This window comes from Danio rerio, chromosome 16 (assembly GCF_052040795.2).
Source record: "Danio rerio strain M-AB ecotype USA chromosome 16, GRCz13ab, whole genome shotgun sequence".
Classification (NCBI taxonomy): domain Eukaryota; kingdom Metazoa; phylum Chordata; class Actinopteri; order Cypriniformes; family Danionidae; genus Danio; species Danio rerio.
This window is the reverse complement of record NC_141036.1, coordinates 13864207-13883998: the sequence shown is the minus strand read 5'-3', so window position 1 is coordinate 13883998 and position 19792 is coordinate 13864207. Positions and strand designations below refer to the sequence as shown.

The window sequence follows — 19792 nt, the reverse complement described above, 5'->3', positions numbered from 1 at the left end:
AACTCATAAATGCAAACACCCCAGAAGGCCTCGAATGCAATACTAGTTGACTGTGTGTAAACCATAGTTAAAGGCATGTTCAAGTATCAATGTCTACAATACACTTAGCAGAGGATGAAGGGATTAGAGTGATGACATGCCAATAAATGATGCCAAAGAACTAGCGCTAAGGAAAGCAGACTGTGGGGTTGCCTCGTGTCACCTTGCAAAGCCTTCGTCGGGGCAAACCCAATGAGCAAAACAAGTTAGATTGCACTCACTGCAGGAGAGAGTGAACATAATTCTCCCATACCATGCGGTGGCAGTAAATAGTGCTGGGCTTGTTAGCTCTTGGTCTTCTTCTTGGGTATAAAGAAAGATTAAGGGGACAGCTGTTTTTGTGTGTGCATGTGTATGTTTCTTCAAAAGGTTTTGAACAACACAACCTGAGGATTTAATACAGATGAAAACCGAGACTGAATATTGTGATCTATTCAGCCTGATCTCACGAGAAAACGTAAGTATTTTACGTTTTGCCAGTTTAGTGGCTAATTCGTACGAATTCGTATGAGTTCAGTCGTACGAAATGGTTCGATTTTAAAAAGGAGGCGTGGCACCTGACCCCACCCCTAACCCCAACCGTCATTGGGGGATAAGCAAATCGTACTAAATTGTACGAATTAGATCGTACGAATTCATACGAATTAGCCACTAAATGAAAAAGTTACGAATTGCCGTGAGATTGTGTTGGATCTATTCTGAATTCAGAATATATTTTTCTTCTTTTAAGGACAGCCACTTTTTAAAGATTTGATCCAATCCAATGGCCAAATTACTAAACAAATCATTGAACAATTGATCTCAGTCACATCAACGTGTACAGAATATCTATATCTTTGTATACATATAATTTCAAAATTCTGCATAGGCCCAGATGGAATCTGTGCTTACAAAAATCTAAAGCTTTTTGAGACCATGATGAGTTTATTTTGTCTATTTAATGTCCAATGTTCAGATGCACTTTGGAAAAAAATATATATATTTTTTTTTTATCTAATAAAGCTGTTGAAGTCTCTATCAAAACCATTCATGATTGCTGCCCAATAAATACCAAACTAGCTAAATCTAATAAGAATATTTCCCCTAAATGCTCATTTTGTACTTAATATGACAAAACCCTAAATCATTTATTTTGGAAGAGTACTTACTGTAAAGTGTTTTGGGTTATCTTTTCCAATGTCATAAAAAAAACGTTTGTATATCCCCAAAAATTGTATGCTTTGCTCTCTGAACTTAGATCCTTCTCATTGTAAAATTATTATTAATTTATTGCTTTTTCTGTCTACATTTTACATCCAAAAATTTTCAAAGAAACACCCTTACCTTTTTAATTTTTGAAAGGATTTTGATTTACATGTAAACTCCTTTAAAAGACTTTAACAATTATATTGCATGTCAAACTCTTTCTTGGTGTAAATCATTTAAACTTGTTTAATTTGCTGGAATTTTATTTAGGTAACCCTTGTTGTCTCTTTGTTTATATTGTATCTTTGTAAATGTTCTTTCTTGCATAATAATAAAAAATGTTCAGTTGCAAATGCTTAGATGATTTAGACCAGGGATGTCCAAACTTTTTCTTGGGCCAAAAGCTAAACTTAATTGAGGTTGGTTGTCTGGAGGTAACTATACCAAAATGTAAAGTTGTCTATATAATTTCCTAAATTGTTATTAAAATTCATTATAAATTTTATTATATAATTTAATTAATACTATAATTTAATACATTTAAAATACTTCAATTGTATTAATAATTATATATTTTTACATTTTATAATGAACATCTTAAAATAAAAACATGAACAATCCTATTTATGACACTAAAAAACACATTGCCTTCATTCGCTTGCTGATGTCTTCTGCAATGTCCACTGTCTATCGTTACTGTATTTAAAATAATAATAATAAAAAAATCTGATTCATTCACAACATTTAAATAAAACATTTAATTTCAGTTTGCATTTTTGTATCAACAGTTAAAAAAAACAAAAGTTATGTTAAATTAGAAATGACAGTCTCTGTTAAAGGCATTCCCCATCATTCTCCTTCTCTTCTCAGAAGGGATAGAGGGCCAAATCAAAGGTTACTGTGGGCCAACTACACAGGGGCCTTAATTGGGCGTCTCTGATTTAGATGAAAGTAATATTTTCTGTCTTTTATTAGATATCATATGAGAGACTTGATTTGATACCAAACAAGTTCTAATAGGATTTGAACTGCAAACCTTAAATAAAAGTTAAATAAAAAAATTTCCATGTGTTTTAGTTTCTGTATTCTCATAATAATTTCAGATAAATCCACAGATTTCAATATTATTTATTTATTCATTTATTTATTTATTTATTTATTTTATTTTTTTTTTACAAAATCCTGTGCAGAAATACAAAAAGAAATTCAAAATAAATCAGAAGATTGTGTCTGGCACTGCTTATTACAAATAAATGTTCTATATTCCATATCAAAACTATCAAAAGGATTGATTATTTTAGCATTGTTGTGGCATTTTTGTAATTAAGCACATGCCTCCTCTAATTTGCATTACCAAAATTGTATACATTTTAACTAACTAACTAACTAACTAACTAACTAACTAACTAACTAACTAACTAACTAACTAACTAACTAACTAACTAATAATAATAATAATAATAATAATAATAATAATCTGAAACTAATGTTCTAAAATATATATATTCAGTATTTATATATATTATATATATATTCAGTATTTTCATTAAATATACAATGTTTGGCGGTTCATTCCGCTGTGGCGACTCCTGATAAATAAGGGACTAAGCCGAAGAAAAATGAATGAATGAATGAATGAATGAATGAATGAATGAATATAAATTGTTTCAAAATCCCAACCCTAAGCATGTCCAGGTCGGACGCAGAAAACTGCAACACCACGACACCCCCTCCCCTCTGCTCGCTCAGCCTCTCCGCCCAGTCATTCATTCATATTTGGTCTTCCGGAAGTGTCTCAGGGTCGGGCCAGTCAGTGCCTGCGCGAGCTGACTCGTGGGGTGAGAACAGTTTCATATTCAATATTTCACTTAAAAACAAGCAATGTGTGCGAATGGCTGTGCGCTTGTGGGACTGAGCGTGTGTTCTTGCGGCTAGCAGTGAAAGAGCGCTGGTTGTCTGAGAAAGTTTTGAAATATTGTTTCCAGGGAAGCGGTGTGTCTGAACGCTGTCACCGGGCGGCTCGAACCCTCGGTACGCAGAAAATGGCTGGCCGCGGGTTCGAGCGCTGTCAGTGTTTTTCCAACCGAATGTGTGGATAATTGGCCGTGTCTTCGAAATACTCACGTTGTGGATGGGTATATTCTTCACACACACACTTTTGTGCTTATTATGGCACGGGTTCGACTCTCTGTCAGGACGTCAAACGCGGTGTTTGTTTTTTTGTATTTATTTTTTTCTTTAAACGAACGCGTAATGGCGTCGAAGGTCCCCGTGTCGAGCTCTAAACTCTCTCGGTGCGGCATGGCTGAGTGTGCGGACAAAAGACATCGGTGTCAAACCCCGAGCCGCGTGCGCTGACAGATCAACGGGCTTCATTTGTGATCAAATCCATGGGCAGGAGGAGGAGGAGGAGTGGAGCTGCTGTCCTGACAGCGCGTCGTCGAGCTCATTGCGTTACTAACTGCACAGCTTTTGAGCGCTTTTAAACATATTACTCAAATTAAAAACATACCTATAATACCTGTAAAATATCAATTATTATAGTTCTTCGATTCGATAGTTCTGCTTTTCTTTTCCATGTTTATGTTGATAAAGTGAAAACTTCTCAGGACAGTGTAATTCTTAAGTAATAACACATTGCAGTCATAACCTATGCCAGTCATTAAAAACGATTTTTTAGATGATTTATGTTTAGCATTCTTATGTACATTTTTTGTTTTTGTTTATTATCATTTTGTCTTAATGTCAAAACAACTTTTATTAGATCTGACATAGAAGGAATAGTTCACAAAACTAAAATTGTCATAATTTACTCAAACTTCACTTGTCAGAAATTGAGTTTCTTTTGAACAGAAAATAAGTTGTTTTTAAACACGTTGGAAACCTGTAACCATTGGCTTCATTTGTTTTTCCTGTGATAGAAGTCTGTTATTACAGTTTTATAACATTTTCAAAATATCTTCTTTTGTGTTCAACAGAAAAACTAAACAAATAAAGGTTAGGAACCACTTGATAGATAGCAAATTTTCTGTTTCTTTAAGGTGTAAAATAACACAAATCTAACATTTATATAAATTAAAAGCTTTATACTATAACTAACAAAATGTTACCATAACACTAATGTAGTAAATAGAAAAAAACCCAATAAAGTATTTTATGGAGAATATTGTTCAGTTATTGAATATTGTTTTTAGCCCCTTGTGCATCAGTTTAAACATTACACATAATTCCTTCCTATAGAGGACAAAAATGTCCAGGCAATAGAAATGTTATTAAACTATCATATTTTAAAATATATTTACCTCACTGAAATAGGTTTTTTTACATCCGCATTAGTCCCGATGATAACCAAAGACCAGAATACATGAGACATGTCACTCGTATAGTTTTGAATGGGAAAAGTGTAACAGTCACCATGGCGAATGAAACCCCGCTTACTAGTACAAGAACCAATCATCGATCGATATAGATTGATGATTCTCTGGGGGAGACGATGAGATCTCACAGCAATTCGTAACTTTGATTTAGTGGCTAATTCGTATTAAGTCGAACTATCTAAATCGTACAATTTAGTATGATTTGCTTATCATTTAAAGACAGTTGGGGTTAGGGGTGAGATTGGGTGCCATGCCTCCTTTTTAAAATCGTAAATTTTTATACCACGGAACTCATAGAAAATTTGTACAATTAGCCACTAAACTGACGAAACGTAATTTACTTGCGTTTTCTTGAGATCAGGCTGGGGGAGCTTGGACTTTTACGGCAGTAAAACTGAAATTTCAGCAAATACTTTCATATAAGAAATATCCATATAAATATATAAGAAATATATATAAGTAAAATAAATTTAAAAACAAACTTTTTTTAGTTTTGCAATCTGTATGAAACGAACACGAGGTACAGTCCATCCTGTCAAACACACATCACATGATAGCAACTCATGCTTGCAAACAAAGTGCATCTGACAATCATTCAAGGACAATAATGTACTAATGTAACGGCCATAAATGAGGCTGGTGTCCCGATCTTGTTACTTTTGTGTGCGCATGTGCATTAGCTCAGGGAAACCTGAATAAATTCAGATTTAGTTTGATTCGAATGTTTGGAAACAAAACTTACAAGATGGTTGTTGTTTAATTTTATTGGTGATTCTAAATATGTAATGTAATCGTATGCTTGGCAAACAGTTTTGGAGAATTTGATGTTTCCCCATTCAGACAGAATGCCCGGACATACATGGAGAGGCGTTTCAAAGATGGTCGCCGAGTGAAATGACTAGTCTTAAAGAAACTTTGTTATAACTACAAACAGAACATTAAGCTGATGGATAAGTTAACGATTGGAAACTCAAACAATATGCATAAATGGTTTATTGATTTTATTTAATGTGGTCATTATTACAGTAGTCAACATTTAAAGTGGATCAAAAAAGGTTTTTCAAAATTGTCCTAAGACAACAATGGGTGCTGTTCAATAGCTTTAGGACAACTTTAATGAAATCTGATCATCCGCTTTAAATGTCGACTACTGTACAGTATATGAATAATTAAGAAACAGAGTTTAAAAATATTATAACAACAATTCTGTCAGTATGTGTGCTGGTATACAGTACACAATATTATGATAGAAATTCATTAATTTTCTATCATTATCTATCAAAAATCTGTCATTAATTTTTTTCGGCTTAGTCGCCACAGCGTAATGAACCGCCAACTTATCCAGCATATGTTTTATGCAGTGGATGCCCATCCAGCTGCAACCCATTGTGGGAAACACTTATACACACTCATTCACGCACATACACTATGGACAATTTAGCTTACCCAATTCGCCTATACCACATGTTTTTGGACTTGTGGTGGAAACTGGAGCACCCAAAAGAAAACTTGTGCGAACATGGGGAGACATGCAAACTCCACGCAGAAATGCCAACTGACCCAGCCTGGGCTCGAACCAGTGATCTTCTTGCTGTAAAGCGATTGTGCTGCATGATAGAAAACTATATCGTGCTTTTAAACTGAGGATGCTAAAAATCTATCAGAAAAAGCTGTTTTGGATTTTACTTGAATTCATTTATATGTGTATGTCTGTGTTTTAATAATAAAAAACTGACATTTAATGATGAACAAACTGGTTCATGTTTTATGCTTACTTTTTTCTATTTTTATTTAATTTCATATTCTAAATAAGACTCCCTCTCTCATCATCTCTTCTGTCTTAGTTTAACTGCAATATGTTATCATTTTATTCTGATTGTGAAGTGATTCATGCACCATGGTTTTAAAACAATTCCTTATCGCTAGGTTTGTACACAATTCAAAAGGTCCTCCACATCCATTTTATTTTATGTACTGGATGACATCACATATGAAAATGTGCACAACAGACAGTGCAACTGAATTAATGCGTCAAACACTATTAAATAATGATGAATATGTATTAATAATACTATTTACATAAGTACATAAAGTGGCTGTACATTTACAAATATTAATATTGTTTAAAGTTTCAGTTAATTTCTACATTACAGCACTGATGGTTTTTGAAGGATTGTTATTACTGAGTGTGTATTTTAGTAGGGGTCAGTATTAAATGAAGATAACTTAAAAAATAAATGATGCTGTTATCAAAGGTGAAAACAGATTTTTTATTTTTGTGTATTGTTATTAAATTATTAGGACTGTTTCTTAGAGGAAATAGACCCTTAGAGGCAACATTGGTCAGCTTAATAAGAATATAATTATTTATATATTAACATTAAGCTGCCTAATATCACCTCCTCTTTCTCTTCTGTTCAACTGCAACATCTATTATGATTCTATTGTGCTTAATAAATACTTGCATACAATTTCTTATTGCTACCAAATACATTTTTTTTTACGAACAACATGAGAACCTCACCATACTTTTGTATTTAATGTGGGATATTTTCCTTTATGTATTTAAATGCACACAACAAGCATTATTTAATTGCAAACAACAGAATTAAGCATATTTAAGTTATTGATTTTTAAATATAGCATTGAATGTTGTAATAAGTAATTATGGTTATACAGTGTAAATTAACTTGGTTAACTTGGCACATTACAGTACTAATGTTGTTTTTTTTCCCTGAAGGATTACTGGCTTTAACAGGTGATCATTTGAAATTTGTCATTATAATTTGTGTTCTGTTCGTTTTTATCAAAGAAAGCATCATGTTATATTCTTTTTTTTGTGTGGCCTTTTTCAGATTGAGTCCTTACATGAGACATTCATGACTGATGGCAGTGCCAGAGGCATGGGTGAATATCAGCAGTTACATCAGATGGACAAGGAAATGGAAATGGTACCATTACATGGATTATGCAAGATTTTGTGGCCCTGTCAGGCAATATTTCGATGTTCTCTCAGGACTGACTTACTCCATGAGTACTGAATAATGATTTCTCTACTGCTGAATGTACTGAGGTTGCTATGCGAAAACAACAAACATTGGACAGCTTAGGTGGGATCATTTCACAAAATAAATGGACTGATCTTACTGCAACCAAAGATTGTCAAATGTCTGTGGGTCAAGAAGGCGAGTCATCAGGTGAGGGGCTTTCATTGAAGAATGAACATAAGGACAAGGTGCCCCCAGATGGGTTTCCTGTCCCATCACAAGATCAAACAGAAAATGTAAAGGATTACAGCAAGCAGAATTCACCAAAATACACATCAATCTCAGACCAGATGAGTCCTCATGAAAACCAGACGCCTAAAAATAAAGGTGTCACTTCTGAGGAAAAGAGAAGAAGTCTACCAACAAACATGCAGCTGATACCCAAGATGAAGTCTGATAATGCTAAGACAGACATTTGTGAAGTAACAACCAAAGCTACAAACATTGTTAACACCTCAAATGATTTTCTAGAGGTTAAGGTTCAACGACAATCTGTTCTGAATAAAGATTTTCATAATGACAAGCTAGTGTCATCTGATGGATGCAACCTTTTTGAGAAAAAGACACAGGTCGTTGATGTGGCACATGCAAGAGGGAGTAAACCTGGCATTGACATGAATGCAAACATAGAAAATTTAGAACATACTAAAGAATGCACCGAAGATGATAAAACACAAACTTTGGGTAGCGTAGGAGAGAATAGACTTTTTCTCAGAACAAACTTGGCAATGACCAGTGCAGGAAAATCTCTGGGACAGTATGATCAAGACGAGGTATTAGATTTAAGTCTACCAAAAAAGAAAGATCGCAATAAGGAGAGGCAGTGTGAATGGGTTGTAGACCCTGAATTTGAAGGTTCACTTCACATGGAAGTTGACGAAATTGAAGATGAACCCCAACATGATGAAGTGGAGCAGGAGGATGATATTGGATATTGCTGGATGCCTTCAGTAAGTGAGGCTCACGCATATCTCCCACAGCCTTGGGATGCACATTTGTCCTCCCCCTCGCTTGAAGCCATGCAATCTTCATCGTACCCCAATGCCATAACCCCAGAGCCAGCGGATACTCTACTTATAGATGACCAGGGCATTCCTTACACACTCACCCTTGATGGACAGAAAATGCCACAAATTGATAATATACAAGATGCTGAAGGGTTCACTGAACTAACAGCCCACAGCCCAAGGCAAGCTGAAGATAAGCCCTCTTCATTTGCTGGCGCACAGGATATTGCAGACTCTAGACAGCAGACACAACCTAATTCACTGTGTCCAAATATGTCTCTTGGCCTTGTCTCTGAGGAAGCCTCACAAGTTACCTCAAACCAGGAGACTACAGCTTCTTCCAGTTCTGTAACTCGTGCAAAACCCACAATCATACCTGCTGTGTCTAACTTGGCATCAGTTCCCATTCAGATCGTGGCCAATACAACAGGGTCAAATACTCCCATTCTTCTCCTTCCTCCATCTCAGCTTCAGTCACTTTCCTCACCAGCCTCTAAGGCTAACCCAGGACTAATTACCCTTTCTTTACCAGTTTCTCTCAGTCAGAACACTCAGTCCTCCCCCATGTTTTTAGTTTTGTCATCTCCTCAGGTGTCTTCAACTCCGAGTTTGTCCTTGCCTGGGCAATCATCTCAAATTTCCTCCTCTTCCACTGTTGCACTTCCCTTAGCCACGTGTCCCCTTGATTTGGGATCTACACTAATTTCACATCCGTCACTTCTCAGCCTCAGCACGGTTTCCTCTGCCACATCTAAAGACATCTCAGGATCCAATAACCCCTCTAATCTTCCTGCTAGCCCTACCTCATCAACTGCTTCCTCTAGCACTTCAACAGTGACCTCTACAAGTCCAGCCAAGCAATTCAGCACTGATGCCTGCTCTGACACACCAGTGCCCACTTCCTTTCGGGAGGCTCTTCTCAGATTGGCTGTGTCTGTGGAAAAAAAACAGGAAAACCAGACTGAGGCTCAATCGGTCACTTCACCTTCCTCAGAAGCAACCAAGCCGGATTCCTCTGCCACAGTCCAGGAAATTAAAAACCAGGAGGTAAACTGTGACGGTGAAACTGAATCTACCTGTGTGGACCAAGCAGACTCACTAGATACCACCTCTTCCACCTCTCCCCTTTGTCCTGTATCACCCACCAATCCTTCAAAGAGCCAAGACTCTTTAGGGCCACGTCGCATTCTTTACTGTCAGTATTGTCCTCGGATCTTCTACTATCTCTCGGACCTTGAGCGCCATTCCATCACACACTCCCAAAGCAAACCCCATGTGTGTCAACTCTGTGGCAAGGCATTCAAAAGATCAAGCCATCTTGAGCGACACAAACACATCCATACAGGACAGAGAAACTTTGTGTGTCAGCTTTGCCCAAGGCGTTTTCGTGAATCAGGGGAGCTAATGAGACACCAGAGAGTACACACCGGTGAAAAACCCTTTCAATGCTTAATATGCCATATGCGTTTTGCAGAGCGCAACACACTGCGACGTCACACAAAGCGCAAGCACCAAGGCCAGCAGCTGGAAGCAGTGGACATGAAGGAGAAGCTAGAAAGTGGAGGGATTTCCCTCGCTGGTGTGCAAGCAGAGGCAGAGGAGAATGCAGAGTGGTACAGTTCAACAGTTCCTGAAATGGAGTCCGACAGTGACACAGGGGGAGAAGGAACTACATGAGGATATAAACAATTAGGTCACCTTTTTTTTTTTTTTTTACAAAAAGGTTAGAAATACGAATAGTTGTATATATATATTTAATTTATTCTGTATTGATATAACAATTCCTTATTTCTCATTAGTTTCAGATAATTGTCTACATTTCATTCCTTTGATACTTGAGGCTATTACTGCTGATGACTGAACGAGGCAATATTCACTCAATCTTTATTCTAATATGCTTTAGTTTTAAGATATTGAGTTTCAAATCTTCAGTCAACTATTCATTTCATTTTTTTTGCATGCATGCACGTCTTCTTTCCTCATGGGTGTGATGTAGCTTTTGTAATAGACTAAGACACTCATAAATGCTCTTTAAAATTTTACATTGTGGTTCCTTGAAGTAACGAAATAGTAACAAGGATTTGCCAGGTCACTATATCTTTAACTCTCCAAATTATTTGGCCAAACTAGGCCTCACATATGCTTTTCTTCGCCATTTTCTGCGTATCATGACTAAAGTGACCATTCTTTTGTGACAAGAAGCTTGGGAAATTTGCCTCTAAACATGTTCAGTGCAAGCTCATTCTTACTGCTTTGTTCATTGTAACCTGCAGAGGGCAGTTTAATAGCACTGTGACCTCATTATGCCTTTTCTCATTCCACACAGCCATTGCTTTCATTTACATTTTTGTCATCAGTTGTGTCATATGCATTTTCCATAATTTTCGCTAGTTCTTCAAATAACTACTGAGTTATCACATATTGGATCTACTGCTAATTCAGTTCCATGCATTTGACAGAAGGCTCACTTTGTGCCTCATGAGAAGAACCAGACAGACAGCGGGCATTTTTTGCTATTTCTGCTGAGAATTTTGTTACAAATCTGCGGATTTACATGGAATGATTTTGGGAGGATCTTAATAAAAAATTTAATATATGAAAAAAAAAAAAGAATACATTTTAAACTTTTATTTCATGTTTACAATGCACATGCAATTAGATACACTTTATTTCATAAACAAAGCCAGGCTCTTATATCTTATATCTATTAAAAGACAGAAATGATTACTTTACAAACTGTATTGTGCATAAATCATATCATTATTTTCATGTTAGTCAGTAATATTACTGAATTTAATTTAAAACTTTAATAAATACAAATTAAAACACATTTACTCAAGTAAAAAAACAGAATCAACGATGGGCTAAAAATCTGTTGAACTTTGCGTGCGTAGATTCTGTGTGGGCCTACTCATGAGCAACACTGATAAATACCAGTTTACTGTGGACAACTGAGGGTTTTAACACATTTGATTGTTTTTGTAGAATCTGCTGTACATCTGTTATGTACAATTAAACAGGCCTAGGTTTTTTTTAATTATTGTTTTAGAACATCCTCAGATTTATCCGCTTTAAAACATCTTGCTGTGTGTTCCTTTTGGTTTCTGCCTCTAGGTTTTTCTATATTTTCAGAAGGGAGCATGTGTGTACAACAATATTTTTCTTTTGCTGAATGCTAAATGCTGTGCTTTGTTCTTTTCTGAATTATTACAAAACCCTGACCTTCTTTCAGGGTCTGCTTAATTTTCATTGCTTTAAATTATGCTTTTATATGGACAAAGAAGGTTTTATTACATCTTCTGAACTATTGCAGAAGGTTCTAGTTCATCTGCACATATTATTTGTGATACAAATTAATTTAACTATTTATATACATTTTCACAGTGATGTGCAGATATAATTGTCTGGTGCTCTTGCACTTTTCTTTTTATGCTGATAATGTTACATTTAAACTTAGCAGAACAACTAACTAGTAGGTTAAAACCTGAATAAAAACAGCTTGAGTGACTGAAAGGTTTAACCCTTGATGAACAATTCTGTTCTTGCAATTTGCCAACCAAACTTTAAATAACCAAACATCATACACAGAACGACCACCTTGGGTTAATATAAAATTCTGTTGGTTAAACTTCAGATTTGATTATGAATCAGAATATTTGCACAGGCTAATTAAAGCTTGTCAATCCCATCTTTTTTCCATGCTCAATTAACTTTGCTCTCAGCTCATGGCAGCACATATTCTAAAGATATTTTATGCGCTGGACAATATCACTAAATTTGATTCACACAGTTGTTTACATAGCTTTTTCATATATATTAAGACTGGTTTAGTGTGTTTTATTATTGAGCTCATTTCACAGTTTAGCACATGTTTAAAATACATATTTGGTTCTTTCTTACAAGTTAAGGAGTGTGTTGTAACTGACTGAGAACCTTGCACCAATGAGAACTATTTATTTATGGTGAAAATGTTATATTTAAAATGGTGTGTTATGTCACAGAACACTTATATATTTAATACACAATTTAAAAACAAGACTGTGGATATTTAAACAGCCTAATTTCTGTAACCTGTGTCACAGGATTTTGAATAAAATGAATCAAATTCAGATGCTTCCAGGCCATCCATTTTTTTCAGAAAAAAAATATTTTATGCTCTTGATTTACTTTTGTTTTTATTTTTATTTTTAATTAAGACTGATGCCTATATTGACTCTGATACATAGACTGCTCAGGATATCAATGATAATTCTGGCTTGAAGTGTTTATGCATGGATGTGCTTCGCCTCCTTTAACCTTACAGGCTGTGCTAGACAGGAGTGTCTGTGTACTTGTGATTGACAGCTCAGATGTGCTCATAGGGTCGCTGTTCCATTTGGCAGCATCAAGGAGAGCGGCTCCCACAATCAAGCTGACAGCAGGTGTCTATAAGTGTTGGGTATGAATGTGTGCATTTGGATGTGTGAGAGCGAGCAAGAGAGAAACAGTATAGAAAAAATGCAGGAGACTTGCATTTTTCTGAGCTTGTTACATTGATGCCTGGCACTTGCCGTTAATAAGACATTTGCACAATAATGGGAATGAGTGTGAGCGTGCGATAGTCTCTTGAAATGGATATCAGGCAGTATAATGTGAAAGAATTTCCTCATAATGAAAAGGAGTGCGAAGAGGTAACGTTTTAGACATGGCTCATGGTTTGTTGGCAGGAAGAAGCTTGCTTTAGTGTAGTCAGCCTTACACATCACTTCGTGGACCATTGGCTGATTCATAAGGCACACAAAATGGAAGACATTTTGTGAGCTTCGACGTTTACATCTCATTAAATTCTCCAGGATTTCTGTGGTTGTCTTTTTTTAAACAAAGCTGTCATGATGTCAAACCCCCTCATGGAAGAAGAAAACTATTGTGACTACGCATTTAACAGGATAAAACAAACCCTGGATTTTCTCTTTACATCTAAACACTTCATTAACCGAGCACTAGTCTTTTACTGTAGGGACATTAAGCCATTTGGACTTTGAAACCTTTAAATGTGATTGACTTCTTTACATGTTTGTCAGCTGACCTGTTGGGTGGTCCCTGGTCAGGGAAGGCTATAGAGTTTAGTTCTTCTGCTGTCATTGTGAAGGTCAGGCCATGCAAGGCTTGCAATCTGCCTCTGCAGCACACTGTGTGGGAACTATCATGTCCATCAAATAAAAAAGTTTGTTTCAATCCAAAGTATTCACAACTGCCCCAAGAAAATTTTCAAATTGTAGTATTTTTATAGGCACCTTATCCTCCCATGTTTTTTGCACATGTGGAATTTGTGACAGATAATGCAGGACAGTTTTTCCCCTATATCCTTCAAGCTCTCACATCGTATAGCAGAGACCTTTAACCCTGTTCATAGAGATCTACTTTTCTGCAGAATTCAGACCAAACCTTAACCAAACACAAATTAACCGACTAATTAGGATCTAAGGCACTTGATTGTTCTTCAAGCTCTTGACTGAACTTGAAAGGAAGGTAGATCTCCAGGATTTCGGTTGTTGACCTCTCCTCTGGTGTAAATATTGTTAAGGGATGGGCATCTTCGATCTACTGTAGGGCCACTGTCCTGCAGAGCTTAGCTCCAACTTAATCAAACACACCTACCTTGTGTTTTCTAATAGCTTACCTTGAAATTATTGATTAGCTTGCTCAGGTGTGTTTGATTAGGGTTGGATCAAAACTCTGGAGAATACCTGCTATTTCTTAATTCCAAGAACGCAGAGAATGAACTTGCAATCTTGTGAAGAATTTGCCAGATCACCTTAAAACAACAAACTCGGGAGACTGAGAACACAGAACGCGTCCTGTGACAAATTAGATGCTGTGTTCTTTCTGCGTTCTGCCTAATATTCACAAAAAACTTGTAAATGTAGTTTGCACAATAGTTTTAACACAGATTTAATTAAAATTTCTGCAAAAAAAAAAAAAAAAACACCCTTTATGGTTTATAGCTTTATTAAGATTTTTATGGCAATGTTTACTTTCAGTGTCTCGTTTGCGGAAACTTCTGAGATAAATAAGTCATATATCTGAACTTTAATAATAAGTCTATATAACATGCTGCACTCCTCACCTCCTTTATTCAGTCGCAATGACTTTTGGGACTTCTAGAGTTAGTTTGGTGCTTAAGTCTGCATCGCTGCATTCTCCATACCAAGAACACATCTGGGAACTTTCACGCCTCCTCTGTTCTTGCGGTCTTGAGTTTTATAACTGATCTTTGGCAGTTGATGATGACGTTATACGAAAATGCATAATTGAGAAACAGCCAATGACTCTCCTTAATCAAAGTTGCCCGTCCCCATTTTAAAGGATTAGGACAGGGCTGTCCAAACCCTCTCCTCAAGGGCCACTATCCTACAAAATTTCATAATTAAAGGCCTGAATGAAGCTAATCAATTTCTTCAGACCAAACAACACAATCTCACGGCAATTCGTAACTTTTTCATTTAGTGGCTAATTCGTACAATTTAGTACGATTTGCTTAACCCCCAATGACGGTTGGGGTTAGGGGTGGGGTCAGGTGCCACGCCTCCTTTTTAAAATCGTACCATTTCGTACGACTGAACTCGTATGAATTCGTACGAATTAGCCACTTAACTGGCAAAACGTAAAATACTCACGTTTTCTCGTGAGATCAGGCTGGACCAAAGCATATGGCTGCCAAGCCTGCAACCTTCAACCAAAAAAGTACTGTTGTAAAGCTAATGCTCCAACTTTACCACTATACAAGCAAGGACAAAACAAGCTGTTATTTGTGCTATGGATGTTAATGAAGGAATATCTTCCTCATGCTAAATAAACGGCTTTTGTGTGAGAAGATCTTAAATTATGTATAAACAGTATATTGGGTAATCTTCCAAATGTTTTCCATTAAACATTATTTTTATCTGGTTTTAAATTAGCTGTTTATTAGAAAAGTCACAGACAATTTTGCGACAGGCAGAACTCTAGAGTATGCCCATGATCTTTCATTACTTTGTTTATTTTGCAAACATCAACTAATGTCGCACAACTCTGACAGAAAGTCAATGGAATTGATTACAAAATGCACACATTGTTCAGGTTTTTCAATACTCTTTCACTCTTCTATAATTCAGACCTTCTCTGTTCAGACCTGGAACATACTGACAAGTGTGTTGAAGCTGGATGAAGTCCTTCAGCACAAGACAGGGCATCTATGTATTAGTACATTTGAGGGGCTTTGGCACCAGGTAGCGACAAGAACTCACTCATAAGAACTATCCACCAAATCCTCCTTGCCTTCACACTGCAGCAACTCTGAAAGTATGCAAGTAAGCCAGAGGTGACACCAATCTCTGCTTTTAACAAAATCAACAACGAGAATTATAAAGGCCACCATAATCAAAGCTGTTTTTATTGTCTTTTGCAGGTTTTGTATTATCAGTGATGGAACGCAGATGTACGAGTTCTGTGGTTGAAACAGCACAATGGGAACTAAATCCCCTCTTACACAAACACAAAGCTGCTGACAAAAGCAACAGGTAAAAGCCTCTAACATTGGTGTTCTGAATGATTGTCGTGTGACACTTTAAAATACTCTGTAGATGTTTTGTATTGAATGCATTTGCCCAAAGAATGCATACTTGCGTTACTGCAGTTCTGGTTTCACTAATGCTCCCTTTAACAAATTATAAGTTACATTTCAGCTACATGACAAGTAATTCTCATTAGAGTGTTAGTTGACTGTTATATTAGTTGTAAGGTTAATGCAAAGTTCTTTATAGTTAGAGCACTGTCTGTCGGTATCAGAAGATACTAAGCAGACAATCTACTAATACTTATTGATATCATAGCGCCTATTGTAAGGATAGACCCTGCTCTTAAGCTAATTTAGTGTTGTTCCGACTGTCCAAATGATTTTCCTAAAAACTAGTAGCATTATTGCCAGTTTCTGTTGAGCAAACATAGATACACCTACCTCCAAATACTGGAAAATAAGTATTAGTTGCTCCAGTGCAGAAGCTCCAAAGAGCCCTTTAGTTCAGCTTATGAAATGTTTATGGAAGAGGTAATATGCTGGTGGACACACAGAGTACATTTTCCGAGAGGTAGATACTGAGGCTAGAGGGATCAGGAGATACACAGTTGAGTGGTGTTAGCATAGCTGTGGCAAGTGAAGCCATATGATTGGAGAAGTGGCCTGAATGTCCTGCTGCTGACGCATATGACGGCTGGTTCAAGCAAAGAGACTTCCATAACTAGAGATGAGGGACCTGGATGCAGTGCTTTTAAAGAGCTAATTTTCCCAATGCAGGAAAGCACAAGGACAGAACCTAGCATATTGTATGATGTTGTTACATATTTATGCCACCAGAGGGCAAACTCAGTCCAAGTTAAGCATGCACTCCTCAAGCATTTACAGTAAGCAGCCTTGCAGCATTTAGGGTTGTCCATCTTTTCTGTTACAACGTTTTTTTCAGCTGGTGTGCTTAAAAATGGGTTTCAAGAGTGTTCCTGGATATGCTTTCTGACACCTTGTATTTAATGACTTGTGTAAAAACTGGGTCTTAAAACTATATCAGCCGAGAACCACTGGCCCTATTTGCACTGCTTTGGATCAATAACAAAAAAGCTGACAAATAGTTTTTTGGTTGCACATTATTTTGATGGTCCCCTTTAGGCATTCTGTTAGACTATAAATAACTGCAACTACATGTCAAACAGCAGCCATCCAAGTATTAATAGATCGCCTGCTTATTTTGATGGTTCCCAAACAGATAATATGCTCACTATTTATTAATAAGTATCCAGACTTAACCCTAACAGTCCACTAATAGTCTAATAAAAATTTAATGACGGGTAGGTGCTTATACACAGCAGTTTCTTTTCTGTTGCAGTGTAAAAGGGACAGTTTACCCAATTCTCTCATCTTTTACTCACCTTTAACTTGCTACAAACCTGTTTGACTTTCTTTCTGTGGAACACAAACGGAATATATTTTAAAGAAAGCTGAAAACCTGTAACAAATGACTTCCACAGCCACAAGATGACGTCAGATTAACGCTGTACCCTAACGTAGTGGGATAATGAAAATCAGGTTGAAGTCAGAACCCAATGTCTAACATCGAACAGATGTTGGATTTTGATCACTTTCCAACACGACCTAAAAACAACCAAATATCAATGTCATTTAACGTCGTTATTGGACGTCAAAATAACGTCCTTAGACACTGGCTAGACATTGAATTTTGGTCACCCAACATCATGACCTAAGTCTAACCTAATATTAACATCTTATGACGTTGTGCACTTGCTGGGTACTATGATGTCAATGATCACATGTTTTGGCTTTAATCAGAATATCTTTCTTTTCAATGGTGTAAAGTAACACATTATAAATAATCAAACTACTGTAGTTGAGTAGTTTCTCTCAGCAATTGTAATTTACAAAGTAGTTTTAAAAAATGTGTACTTTTACTTTCACTTGTTATTTTTTTCCACTATTTTCCTTCAAACTGCAGTCACTACTTTATCTTTTCTAGTCTATGGGGATTAGCTGAGAAGAAAAATCTGTCTTGTGATTCCTGTCCAATCAATTTGCACATATTACGTAAATCGCACCATACTGAACAACCTCAAGACATGGGCTCTTTATAAAGGCAGCAAACCGTTTTAAAGCATTAAAAGTGTCCAAGAAGATGTCCAAAAGCTTTATATGCAATGACTCGGATACTGTTTAGACACATGACACTAATGTGAACATGAAGGATGTTTACTGTTTGATGACTGAAATCACCAAATGGCCTTAAACAATCACTAAATGCGCTACAGAACGTTACGTTTTCAAACATGCACAAGTTGCATGTAAACACATAAGGCGTTTACATCGTAATACTCACTACTCTCTAGTCTTGAGTATTTTTTTAAAGGGCTACTTTTTACCCATAGTTTAAGTATTATTTACAACAGATATTCTTACTCCACTTGCACTACATTTTTGGTGGTACTTTTAGTTGAGTGATTTTTCAGTACTCCTTCCACCACCGCTTATTTTGTGTTCAAAAGATGACAAAAACTCAAACAGGTTTTGGAATAAGTGAAGGGTGAGTAAATAATGACTAAATACTCATTTTTGACTGGACTATCCCTTTGAGTTTCATATTTGTTCAATTCAAAATGAAAAGTATTATAAAATTAAACTTTTTGTAATTATCATTCTGACACAGTTATCAGATCTAACCCTTTCCCATTTTCTGCATATATGATTGCAGATCGCCTGGAGAATGGCATAATGAAATAGAGGTTCCCACCTTGTGCGCGCAGATATATATCATTTTGACATTCTTCCTTGCATCTCTCAAAACCAATTAGACGTGTGGCGTCGTTAGAATGTATAGAATGTGTTGTTTCAGTTAAGCTGCGCATGCTGTGACACAAAATGACACAAGCTAATAGAGGTGAGCAGGGAGGGATGACGAGAGAGAAAGAGAGACAGAGATGGACAGTAACAGGTGTTAATCACAGAGGGATTCCCGAAAGGAGGGGTCGATGGAAGGAAGGGTCATTACATCACTTTTCCCCCAATAGTACTGTGAGGCGTAAATTCGCAAGTGCGTCATTCAATAATAAGCCAATTTTTTTTATATCATTCACGCTTATAATAGTTTCAATAGTTGTATTCGGTTTCAAGGTTGAGACAATGTCTGTTGCTAAAATGGCTAATATTGGCTTTACCAGCTGCTCTGCGCTGCTATGATCACAATCCTATAGCCTGTGTGTCTTTTCTGTCGTACCGCTTATATGTGGTGTACAAATAGATGTGCACTCTGTTTTGGAACTCTTGTTTTGAAGCGCTTTGGTTTTTATTTCTTCTCTGCGTCTCTTTCTCTGTCACCCGCTGGCCATCTCTGACCTGCTGATGCAGCAGCACACACCAACCTGTCCGTCAAAGCCACCAAACAGGTGGTGCAGTAATGATCTCCCTTTCCCAACCCCCTCCACCACCAGCCGGCCTCCGTCTCTCACTGGCAGACAAACATAGTCACATGTTTGTGGATTTACATTGAATCTAATGGCTGATTTGATATGTTTAGTATTCTCTGTATTTGTATGTCTATAAATGTTGCGAAGTCATGTTAGG

At 36.7% G+C, this 19792-nt stretch overlaps 1 protein-coding gene across 2 annotated transcripts; it reads left to right on the top strand.

Moving 5' to 3' along the window:
* The first annotated feature begins 3005 nt into the window (after positions 1–3005).
* LOC101883024 (uncharacterized) lies at positions 3006–12764 on the top strand. Of its 2 annotated transcripts, XM_087286758.1 has the most exons (3): positions 3006–3062; positions 7342–7359; positions 7457–12764. In XM_087286758.1, the coding sequence occupies exon 3, from the start codon at positions 7681–7683 to the stop codon at positions 10330–10332; it is 2652 nt and encodes an 883-aa protein (XP_087142884.1). In that variant the 5' UTR covers positions 3006–3062; positions 7342–7359; positions 7457–7680; the 3' UTR covers positions 10333–12764. The 2 variants fall into 2 exon arrangements, with proteins under 2 accessions (XP_087142884.1, XP_087142883.1); XM_087286757.1 differs by lacking the exon at positions 7342–7359.
* Positions 12765–19792: the final 7028 nt, after the last annotated feature.

Bases quoted from the DNA above. Each gene is read 5' to 3' on its own strand.
- LOC101883024 (XM_087286757.1), top strand. From the start codon at position 7,681: ATGCGAAAACAACAAACATTGGACAGCTTAGGTGGGATCATTTCACAA.